The following is a 13823-nucleotide window of genomic DNA, read 5'->3' as shown; positions in this document are numbered from 1 at the left end:
CTGCTTCACCTCCGCCGGGGATCGGCCCGGCATCGCACTATCTTCGGAATCGGCCCACGTATGGGAAGTGGTTAACGCCTGCTTCACCTCCGTCTCTGGTCGGACCGGTATTGCACTATTTTGTGGGATCAGCCCACATATGGGGAGTCCTTAAAGCCTGCTTGAACTCCGCCGCGATGGCCTGGCATTTCACTATCTTCGGTATCGGCCCACGTAAGGGGAGTGCTTAACGCCTGCTTCACGTCCACCTCGGGTCGGGCCAGTATTGCACTATCTCCGGGATTGGCCCATGTACGGAGAAATTTTTTTCCTTATCACGCCAACGACACGAAAATTTCCTTGGACGGTAGAGGTATACAGCTTCGCTGTAAAAGACGAGAAGCTTAGAATGAAAAAGAATTTTAACAGAAGCATGCAGGTCCAGAAATTTAATAATTCTTCACTCAAAGAGATTTAAAGAACTCTGGAAAGGTTTCTTCCTTCGATGGGCAATAGCAGAATGCTTGTGGCATTGCTAAAGTAATATTTTTACTTGTCCACCATGAACGCGTACAGCAATGTAATACAACACCTGAACTTTTATTTGCTTCAAAAAATTTTTTATCACCAATAATAGCGATGATTCTGTGCCATCTACCTAGAGAGAGACAAAAGTATCAGCGCGAGAAAACGAATTGCCCTGGTAGATAATATAAACATATAACAAAGTTGCGTTCAATCTTCACTTCAGTGCTCACGTTGAAATCGCGAAATTAACGCAATTCAGTGGTGATGACACGTTTGCAGCAGAAATTTTCAGAATATCGCACCACCTTCGAGATATCAGCTTTTAAAATTAGCTATATGGAATACATTGGTATTCTAGTTAACAGCTTCTGAAAAACCATTCGTAATATAGCTCCAGGCAATCATGACTGGAATGCCACTTCAATAATTAGCAGGTTCTGGGCACGGGTATTTCGAAGTTTGTGCCTGTCTTGGAACTTCTGCTGAGCAAAAATTATTTACTGCTGCCAGTCTTTAATATTGCGATTGCAACATGTGCCCTAAAGTGATGAATTGAAAAGTTCGTTTGTGATTTTTTTGTTAGTCAATTGCACATTTTGATTTGTCGTGCAAGTAATGTGAACCTCAACAGGTGATCCAACTTAAGAGGCCGAATCGCGACATGTGCTCCATGCGATACCTTTTTTCACTGTTCGAACTAATAAAGAAGCGCCTTCTACTCAATATACATATTGATATTTTATCCGGATAACTGGATAACGCGTGCGGGCCTCGTAGTAGGGTTACAGTATCAGCGCAGTACGAGATAACGATGTCTGGCCAATATCTATTTTCTATTTCCTCCTTTTAAAGTTTCTTTTAAAGCTAAATCACAATCATTTGATTGCAATAAAAGCAATTCTACCGCAAAGCCACCTTTAGTTAGATGCGTAGCCTGCGTCGAACTTCGACTTTAGCTTGGACCCGCGAGAGCGGGTAGTGGTGGCTGAAAAGCAACAGCCTACGCACCCAGGCGCGCAAACTCTAACGCCTGTTGAGCTATAGAGCACCTTTTCTCAGAATAATTCGGCTGAATGGTTGAAGAAATAAATAAATTGGAGCCACGATACGAGGCCATTCCGTGTATCTCGCCGAGGCGACGGCGCGCACGGTGCCCGTGGCTGACCCCTGACCCCGTGGCCGCGCGTCAGGAGGAGGTTGCACTTACGCACCGGCAAGTGTCCCGTAAATCGTGGAGTTCATGCCGAGGTCGGTATGATCCCCGTGCTAGAGCAGCGTAGAAAGCAGCGACAGCGCATCTCTCCTCCTATTTTTCTTTAATGTTTGTTCTCCCCTTACTTCCATTTAAACCATACACACATGGATCACGTGCAACGGCTGAGTGACTTGCGTGGTTGCATGCACGCCTGTAGCAAAATCCTGTACCGTAATGGCGTTTCCGATTCTCAGAAGCCGAAGGCAAAATGACTCGTGATACCTCGGGCACGAGGAACCCTGAACCGCTGCTAACTCAGCCGAGGTGTCTGTGCAAGACACTTAAATGGACGTTGACAGCCATTCGTTCTCACCATCCTGGTTCGGTTTTCATGCGGATCATTTGTGAAGAAACGAGGATATCTTTTCTTTCTCTAGAACTGGTCGGAATTCCTTGAGCTTAGTTTGTTGTCTTACCTCGCGCATCACTGGAGCTCGTCGTGGTCCGGTGATGATGCTTATATAAAGCGCCGATGTAGGACCGCCATAAGTAGTGGATATCGTAATTTTGAAACGGAAAACCTCTGTCGAGGATGATGAGCTGTAACAATGTATCCTTACGTTTCCTTGCTTTCTTAGAAACATAAAATTACGATGAAAAAAAGAAGACGTTGCTGCGCTATGGGCGCTATATGTTCGCTGCCACGCAAGTAAAAAGTGGTCCTATACTGAAGTGTTCTTTACTTGCCAGAGAGGTCACATAATGGCAAGAGGGCGTCGACAAACTCGAGCCATCACAGGCTGTGCGGGATGGACGAAAGGTGTTTATATATCCTGGGTGTTTCGAGAGCAAGGCCAATATATTCACTGTCGTGACAGCAACGTGAAATCGTACGTGTATCTTAAGACCATGTTCTCACACACACCACTTTCTGAAAAAAAAAACGTTAACCTGAAATATTGCATCGTGGAAGGAGTCGGGATGACATGAACTTCAAGGCAGCCAAAATAAAAGCAAAGATAAAGTGAAAATTTTTTGGTCACGCATGCGGGAGATGGTGAAAAATGATGAGCTGCAAGACATAAGTAACTAAAAGCTATAAAAAAAGACTGACATTTTCAGCTCCTTTGGTGTCATGCTGCAAGGTGTACCAGCCTAAAAACAGTAACAGCGTAAAAACATACGTTATTCACATACCATCAACGCATCGTCACGCAAGGACAACAAAGTTTATTGCTTGTTCATTGTCTGTTTTTGAAGCAAGAGGTTAGTAGCTCTGGAAAAGAGAGCGAACAGAGCTCTAAGGAATCACATTCGCCGTATCATATTTGTTAGAGGCATACATATTGTCGTTTACTGAAGATATCTTTCCGTCGCTCTAACTTCTGCAATGAAGAAATCACGACATCCTCCACAGCTAATATGTTCTAGTCATTTTTCTTGTGCTGAAGCTATTAAAAGTTTTCTCTGCAGTGAATACTTTCCACTTAAGGTAATCTGTCCTCTCCATCTGCACCACATTTTTACAAGATAAGGATCTACCTTGCGTGCTGTCGAACAGAATTTAGAACAATCTAAATATATCACCACGTAACTTCACGTAATACTTAGTGCACATAACTGGTGATCTCTTAGGAGTAACCGAATGGGTGTTAGGATAGGCGAAATGCCTTCAACGACGGCAGTTGACAATGTGGTACGATGAATTTAAGAAACTTGGAGACAGAAGTCGTAATCGCCAGACGTAAGATAGGGTAAATGTGAGAGGCCTTCGACGTGGAAGCTCGCATAAAGTAGACTGGTGAACATGAAAATTACTGCTATCGATTCAGAATAAGCATTCCCCCAGCGATAATTCTACGTATATATCTAGGCAAGCGCAGAATTCGGAAATAATTAGAAACGAAACCCATTAATTTTTCCCTCAGCACTGCTGCCCCGTTACCGTTTCTGTGGATGGCTCGTTGCGATACGGAGGAAATTTCACCATGTCTCGATGAAAGGCTGACTTCCGGGAAGCCATTGTTGCACTACGCATGCCTGATTCTCAGATGTCAATGTGTCGCTATAAACACTGATTCGTTATCACTCAGATTTTTGTCCTACACAACTGCTGAACTACGAGCACACATTCCCCGAAACGGCGAGCACCGCCCGGGCCACGAAGACGATAAATATTTCATTCTAAGATTTCCTTTTATTTTGGAACTACACACCAGGTGAAGATAGGCTACGTAAGAGCCGGCTTTACGAATACACAGATTTCACATGTGTCCTGTTTTATCAACAGACCGCGAAAATTTGCCGTTCGTATAATCAGTTTTTTCGTTTACAGTTACTTCAATAAGTAAGCCTTCTTTTTTAGATTTCTTTCAGGCAACCAAAATTATGTAATCAGTGAGGCTATTAGCATATTCGGTGAGGTTATTCAAATAGTTGGTGAAGGGGTGCATTGAGGAAACCCTTTTGTCTGTGAATACATTATTCATTTATTCAAAATTTCTTAAACTTTGTGTATGCCTTCCACAACAGTTTGCGTAAACCAGTGCGTCACGTTCTGAAAGAATGCAGCTGCCTAAGAATCAACGGCCGATCTTCTAGCCCACTTCAAGAAGAATTTATTTTTACTCTACGCGAACTGACTACAATATAGCAGTAGATTCTCATCGAATAGAAAAATAATTATCTCATTTGGGACAAGAAAAAAACTGGACCCATATTTAATAATCCTCCATTTCATTTCCCTTTCGTGATTTCTTATCAGGCGGCAGACACTAGCGATAACGGCGACACGGCAGCGCTCGAGTCACTGCCGAGCCAGTGACGAAGCGCGATTTTTTTCTAAGAAATCAAGTAGAACGTTAGAAAGTACCGGCGCCTTTGAAGTATCTGTTTTGAGAAAGAGTCCAAACATATCTGGCTTGCAAATAATATTTTCATTTAAATTCTGCCGCCTTTCATCTCAGCGTTTCTAACTTTTTTTACCCTTCACTACTGCCTTTGCTGTCTCTCGTAATCTCTGTTATGTTCCTGAGTATTCCATTACAACTCAACATTCCTTTTCTTCCTGACTGCGTTCAGGTATTCAGTTGAATACACCACTCTTACGTCTAGCCAAGTCGTTCAGTATTTTAGACGTCCGGAGTTATTTGTACTGTTTATCGGATTAGATTAGATTATTGAGTCTTACGTTCCATAACCACTATCTGATTATGGGGCACGCCGTAGTGGGACACTCCGGATTAATTTTGAACACCTGGGATTCTTGAACACGCACCTAAATCTAAGTTAATGGACGTTCTTGCATTTCGCCCCCATCGAAATGCGGCCGCCGTGGTCGGGATTTGGTCCCGCGACCTCGTAATTAGCAGCGCAACACCAAAGCCACCAAGCAACCGGGGCCTGTTACTGTTAGTAAGACTTTTACCGGTGGTTAAATTTCCCCGCGGTTGAAATGATTTGAGCAAATAACTGTAAAATTCGCAATAGTTAGCCGCCGTGCAAAGTACTGACACTTGCAAGAAACTTGTTACCTTCGTCAATCAAAAGCTTCCTGTGTACTTACTGTCGTTCACGCGAAGCTTTTCAACATGGGTGAAATTATCAAGGGGTAAAATGCCTCGCGCGACTCATGGCCGCTATATTATTTTCTGATGACAGTGAAGAGGCAAAAATAATAGTTAGAATATTTTTTTTTGAAACAGAAAATTATTAGCAGACTAAATTGGCCATATAGTCAATTGGCGCAGTAGTCGAGATTAAGGTACGGCCAATGTAGTATACAAGAACTTCCTCCTGGGCTACTTATTGTTCTACATTGATGCTGACATTTGCTACAGCACAAAAGGCGAAACTTTAGAGGTAGCAGACAGGAACATCAACTATAGATGCTCCTATGTCCTCCGCTAGAAACATCAAGGTTTCCAGAAAAATGTAGCATAAAAAGATACAATCAGGTGGGAGGATACGAAGAATGAGCGCTCAATCTTCGCACGGGATCACCGTAACAAAATGAGCGGACCAAGATGATTGAACAGTTGACGCCATCAACGTAAGTCCCTCGCCTCTGTCTCCCGCCTGCTCTATCCCTCACCGAACCACCCAGTAAACCGTGACAGGGGGCACAAATGAAATAAACGTTTTCATTTTCTCCTTCCTATGTGATTCCGTCTTTCTTGCGTTACGTTCTGTTGGAAGTATTTCTTGCACACTAGGACGTGACAAGTTTAGAATTACTAGAGCATATGGACGTCAACGTATATCATACATTGGCCGATGCCCACTGTGAGGCGAAATTAGTGCTTCATCAGGTTAGGTTACTTGAACATCGGTCCTACGTTGGCCACAGTGACAATCGGGTACAATGCACGTAAGGGGTGCCGCAGAACACACCAATCGCCTTATTTACCGTTCATGGGCGCAGGCTGCGGGATGAAGGAAAAGTCCAAGAACGCGGCCCGCTCCCGACGAGAGAAGGAGAACGCGGAGTTCGGTGAGCTGGGCCAGCTCCTGCCGCTGCCGGCGGCCATCACCAGCCAGCTCGACAAGGCGTCCGTCATCAGGCTCACCAGTTCGTACCTGAAGATGAGGGACCTGTTCCCGGACGGTAAGTGTTTATGCTGACGACTCTTGTTGAACGTGCTCAGCGCTGATAGCAGCGCAGCGCTGTTCTGTATCTTTCCGAAAATGAACAGTTGTGAGTAAGCGCTCGTGTGTCCCCATTCACTGTGTCCTTGTCGATTGCGTGCGCTAAATATTTCACTATGAATTCGTACCAACTCGCCCAACTATCAGTTCTGCTGGACTTTACTCAATCTGCAAGACATCCGCTAGGTTAGTTTATGCCTCTATTAATTTCCAGTTTCTTTACGGTGTGAATCTTTATATGAAGTTTTTATTGGTTTAAAGCTATTTCTGTCCTACATTGCTCCAATCTGGTAATTCAATTAGGCGCACTATTATTTATTTCGCGATATTCCTTCTTCTTTGTCTTTCTTTTTTCAATTTCATATCGCTACATTTCTTTTTCGCATATAGTTATTATATTTGGGCTTCTTGAGAACGCCCAGTTCTTTGCCCATCGCACGCAATGGGTACATTCCACGCTTCAGAGCCATCGTCATGAAATTTCGCACGACTGCGAACGTTTTCTTGTGCAGCTGCTGATAACACAGCGTGGGTATGACTTTGCGTATTGCGCCAGCTATTCCTCTAACTACTTCACGACTTCGGTAAAACTGCGACGTTTTTAACGTTTCCTCGGTTAACGCCCAGATTGAAGCGACTTCATAATACTGATGGGCTTGGCGAAATTTACGTGTATTAATTAAGAGACAAAGCACATGACAGTGGCGCATCGCAGCGGCATGAATGCGTACTGTAGCATAAAGTTCAACAAGGCCAGTACATCGCGAATCGTAAAATTAATGCACTCGCATTGGATAATGCAGCACCGAAAGACCATGGAAAATTTGTCACACGTGATCGCCGCTTTACGCTAATTTCAGATGACCAAATGACTTCTTCATACTTTCTGTAACATTAAGCAAATCTGCTTTTTTTTCTAAACTAATCGATCAAAGTTTATTATGCCCGTATAGTTCACGGTTTCAGCCAGCTTAATGCACGCTAAGGGACTGTTTCAATCGTTCCTGTAAGTCCTTTTTTTTTTCTCACGGCTACTAAGCGAGACTTCATCGTTCCACAGCCAGTTATTATACAGGTTTCTTTCCTCTTACTTTTACGGAGGCCATTGCTGGAGGCAATTGCCATTAGAACCATCGTCAATGCACTTCTCATTTTCCCCGCCGGTCACTCCTCGATGCCGGCGCCCACAATACAGGCTCGAGAGTCAATTAGGAAGCCGAAAGGTCTGCTGCGTGCCGCACGCGACCGAACACGCGGACGGCGCTCCGAGGCGAAAACGACAACAGAGCCGTGTGTCATACAGAGCGCGCCACGCGTTCCAGCGTCAACCTAACGTCATCGGCCACGTGTACGCAAAATAAAGACCCGTGCGCTCAGAACAGAACGGAACTGCTCGTCGACTCTCTGCGTCGCATCGCCGCGGTATCAAAGCAGGCAGCTACGGCGTAAGAAAAGATAATAAGAGCAGAAAGTGCATGAAGTTAGAAGAAAAGCGGGTGGAAGAGCCCTCTCCAGGCAGCTGGCAACACTGGAACACAGACAGCGACCATGGCGGACTCTTGCGAGAAAAAAAAAAGGGGGGGGGGGGTATGAGGGGATCCCACGTTGCGAGGTGGGGGGAGCAGGACTCCTGCGTTGGTTCGGCAGTTTGAGCCAGCGCTCGCGCGGCCAGAGCGCGCGATGGCAATCGATTGCGGCGCGTGCCTCAAACCCCGGGCGGCCACTTGTCGCTACTACAAAGCGCCTGGATGGAGAGAGAGAGATTGGGGAAGGGCGAGAGACCCGACCTGGCTTTCGCCGTCAGCCGCCGGCGCTGTCGCGTGCGGCCTATCGACGCATCGTTAGCGGCGCCCCCGGCGACACGCCGAAGGCCTTCTCCTCCCGTCCTCCCCTGTTCTGAAAGCAGCTAGGGAGGTGAGGTCGATGCGGGCAGAATGCCCGCGTGCTCTCGTCGCCGGGATTTTTCTTTTTCGGCCGCCTCTTCCTCCCCTTAGAATTGACTCTCGCGCCGCGGCCGAGGTTGCTCCGTCGGGTCGACCCTTCTTCACCCGCCCGCTGACACGGTCAATGCCGAATCGACGGCGTTGAGAATGCCGTCTAACTGTATACCCCCACGGGGCCTTTACCTTTTCAATGTTCCCGCATGCCCCCGCCGTCCCGATTCTGTGGCAGAGTTTTGCGCGCAGGACAGAGGAGGCTTTCCCCGTGACCGTGTCACTAATTGGGACTACAGACAGGGCTACGCGCACTCGCGCGTAACGAGAGAACGAGCGCACTTGCTGGGGCTGACTCCACACAGGAGGGTGCGAGCCGGGCTCGGCGATGGCGACCGAGATTCGACAAACTACGTGCATTTGTGCGCGAAACAATTTCACAGCGCAAAACTGAAATTGCTGCTTTCTTTCTCTAAAGTGGCGTGGAGCAAAACGGGAGTCGGGAGATGCCCTCGTGAGTTCGCGCGCATTGCTTTTTGCCTGAGCCCTTGTGCTGCTTCAGACTACTAGGCAGACCTGTCCCTTTATAACATCGGGGAACAGCAAACCTGCAAGCTCTTTCTGTTTATCTACGTGCGCCGTGATTTGTCGGGAGATAACAATTGTAAGAGGCGTCTGTGGCACCTGCTGGAAGCGCGCTTTGATGATTGATAAATGAATGTGGCGAGGCGTGCCGACAATTACGTCACTGACGTGTGCGCTGTCTGTGTCGCGATCAGCTGATAAAACGTTTATATTTTTTTACCTTCTCTGAATGTTGATTTAGCCTGTGACTTTAGTCGAGGAAGCGCGAATAAGACGAGTTGAAAGCGCAATATATAAAACGAGGCTCCACTTCCCATATAGCTTATTGGGAAAGAAAATAAGATATATGATCTCCTGTATTTTTCGATTATGTGCGTGTGTGTGACATGACACGTGGGCACATAAAGAAAAAGAGTAACAAGGTCTCATAAGTCTTTAGCCGTTTAATATTGCAACTGCACTCCCGTATCAATGTCGCGGTCTATTATTTATCGCACTCAGCAGCACCTGCTCTTCGTTAACTTGGATTACACTGTCACATATAGAAGGTCACAGTAAATTGCGAGCCTTTAAACAGGGCAACTGGAATAGAGAGCCCGGTGTTGCAGGTCTTAATGATGCTCTGAGCGGTTTGCAAGGAAAATCCTAAATGTACCATCGGATGCGTATGTGCGTGCGTGAAGGAGGCCACGCTTTGCATGCATGGTCGGAAAGTCTCTAATTGGGACAGGAAGCTGAGAAGAATCATTCGAGGCATTATGCTTGTATTTCGGTTGCGCAGATTCAATCTGTGCACTTGCACACATGTACTTTTCGAAGTTTGCGCTGTTGAAGCCACAGATGAGGAAGAGCGAGCCGATATGTGTAAGCTTATTTGGGTTCAAAAGGGCGGGGAGAGAGGCAGTACAACTTTTTATTGAAGCCACCAATGCATCTCTAATGGAAAGAAAGGTTCGGGAGGAAAGGAAGCGAGTTGTGTGAGGGAAGGAAAGAGGAGCACGTGCAATTTATTTATGCTAGAAAGGGGCGTGAATAAAGTACATAGAACCCAGTAAATGCTAGAATTCAAATCAAGCGGGACCGGTCAGTAACTCCAAAAGATGCATATATCCACATGTATTCGAAGCTTATCACCATCATGCACCATGTCCCGACGCTGTGGGATGTCAAAGGCCAGAATATGCGCAATATAGGAGCATAAGTACACCTAGAACAAGCATGCAGTGCACGATGTTGAGCGACATTTGCAGCAGCACTGTTTCATAAGTGCGACACAGCTCAACTAGTCTGATACAGACAGGCAGATAGCGCTCTTACTTAATCCAGTTTGCATCGTATATGCGGTTTGTTGACAGTTTTACTTTGCCGCAATCTTTTGTTAGTTATTATTCTTCATCCTATACCGTCACGATGTGACGGCGTGACGATGTAATTCGTGCGCATGCATCAGCGTCTGCAGGCTTATATATTGCCCTGTTGCAACAACGACACCGCTTTCTAGTCAGCCTATTCGTGGTGTCTCACTGCGTGTCTGTATTCGTCCTGCTGCGCTGTTCCACGCTTCCATAAAGCCACCAGCATTGGTCGCACACGTGATGCTTCAAGCTGCATCCAACGTTTTGACGAGGCGTCTCTTCTTCGTCGAGGACTTCTCAGGAGGCTTGCGTTGGCCACGACGAACACGGCTCCTCTTGTCAAAACGTTGGCCCCAGCTTGACTCCTGTTCGACCTCTGCTGGCCATTTCAAGGCTCCATCTTCCAGTGAACCTACTTTGCTTGCCCTTCTAATGGCAGCTACCTTATAAGCTGGCGTATATAATGAAACTCGCGTTACACGAGTAGTATAGATGGCGAGTCTAAAAATGACGGTACACTTGCGAGACGCTTGAGCACGCGGTTCTCTTATTGAAATTTTAAACAATGGATATCTTCCGTGCGTAGCTTTCTTGTTGTCCTAGTTATAGTTCTCGCGTGTAAGCACACCTTTATTATTTTTGCCACATTAACTAAAGGTCCCGTAGTTCACGAAAACAGAGATGGATTCATTTTTAAAGCTTCTCGCTTTTAAGCTTCATACACGCTGCTCTCCAGACGCACGCTAGGCTGCAGTGTGTTCTGCTGCCGTATGTGCGGGCAAGATCATACCAACCAACCACAGCGTCTTCCTAACCACAGCCTTTTCGCTTCCGAGCCTGAAATCGAAACCTCAACCACGTGGGCTGGCTTCCGGCTTAGGTGGAATGCGAGAGATATATGGATAAATTAGACAATTGATTGCTCATTAAGTGCAATGTGTCTTCCTCGGGGGGCGGGGAGGGGGGGAGTAGAGGGGTCAGTATTCATCGGTACCCATACTAAATAGTACTATGATGGACTCTGGCTGATAGAAATTCTTCCGCAGGGCTCTGCCATGTCCCTCGTACAATTGACAGTTCAGTCCTCTCACGTTAAATCCCAACGATATTCAAAACCATACGTTCACCTGCCACCAATCTTGGCCTTCGAGCTATTTCTTTCGCGCGGTCGTCAAATGAGTGAAGGCATGATTACACAAATATTCGCTTTTCTCCAAGGCCCGAGTCGCCACCTAGCGTACGAATCCTGTATACGTAATCGGTATTTTTGGTATGTCAATGCTCGTGCCTTATCTATATAGGTGTCTCCGTTAGCTCTGCTGCGGCATAGCGTAATTCTGTCCTGTCTCTCTTTTATTTTTCAACCTCTCTTTTATATATTTATTTTAACCTGGATAACAACGTTTACGTCGTCGCCGATGTGTAGCAAAATTAGGCAAAACGCTGCGCGTTAATCGCGAAAAGGCATTAGCTCGTTTTTCAACAGAGTAGTCTATAGAATGGTGCCCGGCGAAATAACCGTGAATTCTTGCGCAGTACATACTACACACTCTATAATTTTTCCCCACAGTCGCATTGCCCACATCCACGCATCATTCCTTAAAGATAATCGAGGAGATGAAAAGAGAGAAGGGCGGAAACAGTACGAGACAGGAAGAGAGTGTAGGGGACAAAGAACCTAAAACAGATCGGCCCCCGCTCAAAAAGAAGAAAACGGGAGAGACAGACTCAGACAGCAAGATGGACAAAGTTACTCAGGATATTACCCTGATGAACGGAGCTATGATGCAATTCATGGAACAAACTCGAGCGGAATTTGAAAAGCGCGACATCGCCCTCAAAGCACAATTTGAGAAACGCGACTTCGCTTTAAAAGCGGAATTCGATTGGTTTAGAACACAATTAATTAACATTCAAAATGCATTGGCAAAATAACACGATCTGGCAGTGGAATTGTAGGGGCTTCCTGAAAAAGAGAGCAGTCCTACAAACATTCCTAACTAACATCGATAAACCAGATGTCATTGCGTTGCAAGAGTGTGGGAAAAATGCAAAATTGGCCGGCTACACAGCCTACACTGGGCAAGGAGAGAATCGGCAGACAGCTATTTTAGTTAAAAGAAACTTAGCAGCAGTACTACACGAGACTGACACAAATAAGATTGATCACGTCCTAATTGAACTAGTACCGAGGAAAAGAAAAGATAGAAGCCTATACGTTCTCAACGTATACAGCTCTCCTAAGCAAAAAAAGAATTGTGGCTTCGATCAGCTCATCGAAAGGTCTAAAAACATTGCAGGGAACAGCCCCATAGTCACAGTCGGAGACTTTAACGCGCAACACACGGCTTGGGGGTACAAAACCTCGCAACAAAAAGGCAGAGAATTATGGGATACTATCTCCAAGCATGAACTAACTCTACTAACAGATCCTCAAATCCCGACTAGAAAGGGAAATAGTGTTTCCAGGGACACCACACCGGACCTTACTCTCATAGGGGGACACATAACCGCACGATGGTGTAACACGGGAGAGGACTTGGGGAGCGACCACAGAATAATAGAGACGGTGGTAGAACACGGCATACCAACACCCAAACCCAAGCAGTTCGAAGCGGTAAATTGGAACCTCTTTAGGCAGAAATGTGCCGAAAAAGTGGAGCTCAATGATTTAGGCAGTTGGAGCAAAGCCCTCTTGGAAGCGGTTGAAGAGGCCACCGAAAAGGTGGAGGCGGACGAAACGCAAGAGGTAGTAGACCGGAAAATGGTCGGATTATGGCGGAAAAAGAGGCAGCTAGAGCAAAAATTTAAAGAGAATAGAAGCAATAGAAACATTAGGAGGGCATTAGCGCACCTGAACGGAGAGATTCAAGAATACGCACTCGAACTCACGAAACGAAATTGGAATAGCATATGCGAACAGATGGATCACAAAATTGGTAAATCAAATACATGGCAACTATTGAGGCACCTACTAGATCCCCAAAACAGCAAATCAGAGACGCGTAGCAACATGCACAAACTAGTGTATAAATACGAAGGTAGTAATGGGCAATTGTTCGCTGAAGTTAAGGATAGATATCTTAAATGTGGTCCGCAACAAACGCTGCCGGACTACAAAGGCGAAGAGAACCCCCTCTTGGACAGCCCCGTCACGGTAGGAGAAATCAGGGCCGAGTTGAATCGACTCAGAACGAAAACAGCTGCAGGACCGGACAGAATCAGCAATCGGATGTTGAGGAACCTAGACGACAAGTCAATAGTAAACCTAACGAATTTTATGCAAGAGTGTTGGGAGAAAGGTAAGATCCCCAAAGAATGGAAGGAGGCTAAATTAGTCCTAATTCCAAAACCGGGGAAAAAGCTCAGCCACGAAAACCTCAAACCAATATCCCTCACGTCATGCGTCGGGAAACTAATGGAACATGTGATACAATCTAGAATCAGCAGATACTTGGAAGACCAAGACATATACCCTGACACAATGATAGGCTTCAGAGCACACCTATCTGCGTGCGATGTCATGCTACAGCTTAAAGAGCAAATTATCGACCACAAAACGAAGGACAAGAAAGCCATCGTTGGCTTAGACGTGGCCAA

At 46.0% G+C, this 13823-nt stretch overlaps 1 protein-coding gene across 1 annotated transcript in view; it reads left to right on the top strand.

Moving 5' to 3' along the window:
- Positions 1–13823, top strand: part of sim (bHLH transcription factor single-minded) — a 107925-nt gene that overhangs the window by 41165 nt on the left and 52937 nt on the right. The window contains exon 2 of the mRNA XM_075694405.1: positions 6126–6308. Within this exon, the coding sequence (XP_075550520.1) occupies positions 6134–6308 (175 nt within the window). The 5' untranslated portion in view covers positions 6126–6133. The remainder of the gene's footprint in view (positions 1–6125; positions 6309–13823) is intronic.

The sequence above is a fragment of the Dermacentor variabilis genome, chromosome 6 (genome assembly GCF_050947875.1).
Source record: "Dermacentor variabilis isolate Ectoservices chromosome 6, ASM5094787v1, whole genome shotgun sequence".
In the NCBI taxonomy this organism is placed as follows: domain Eukaryota; kingdom Metazoa; phylum Arthropoda; class Arachnida; order Ixodida; family Ixodidae; genus Dermacentor; species Dermacentor variabilis.
This window is presented reverse-complemented; position numbering and strand designations above follow the sequence as displayed.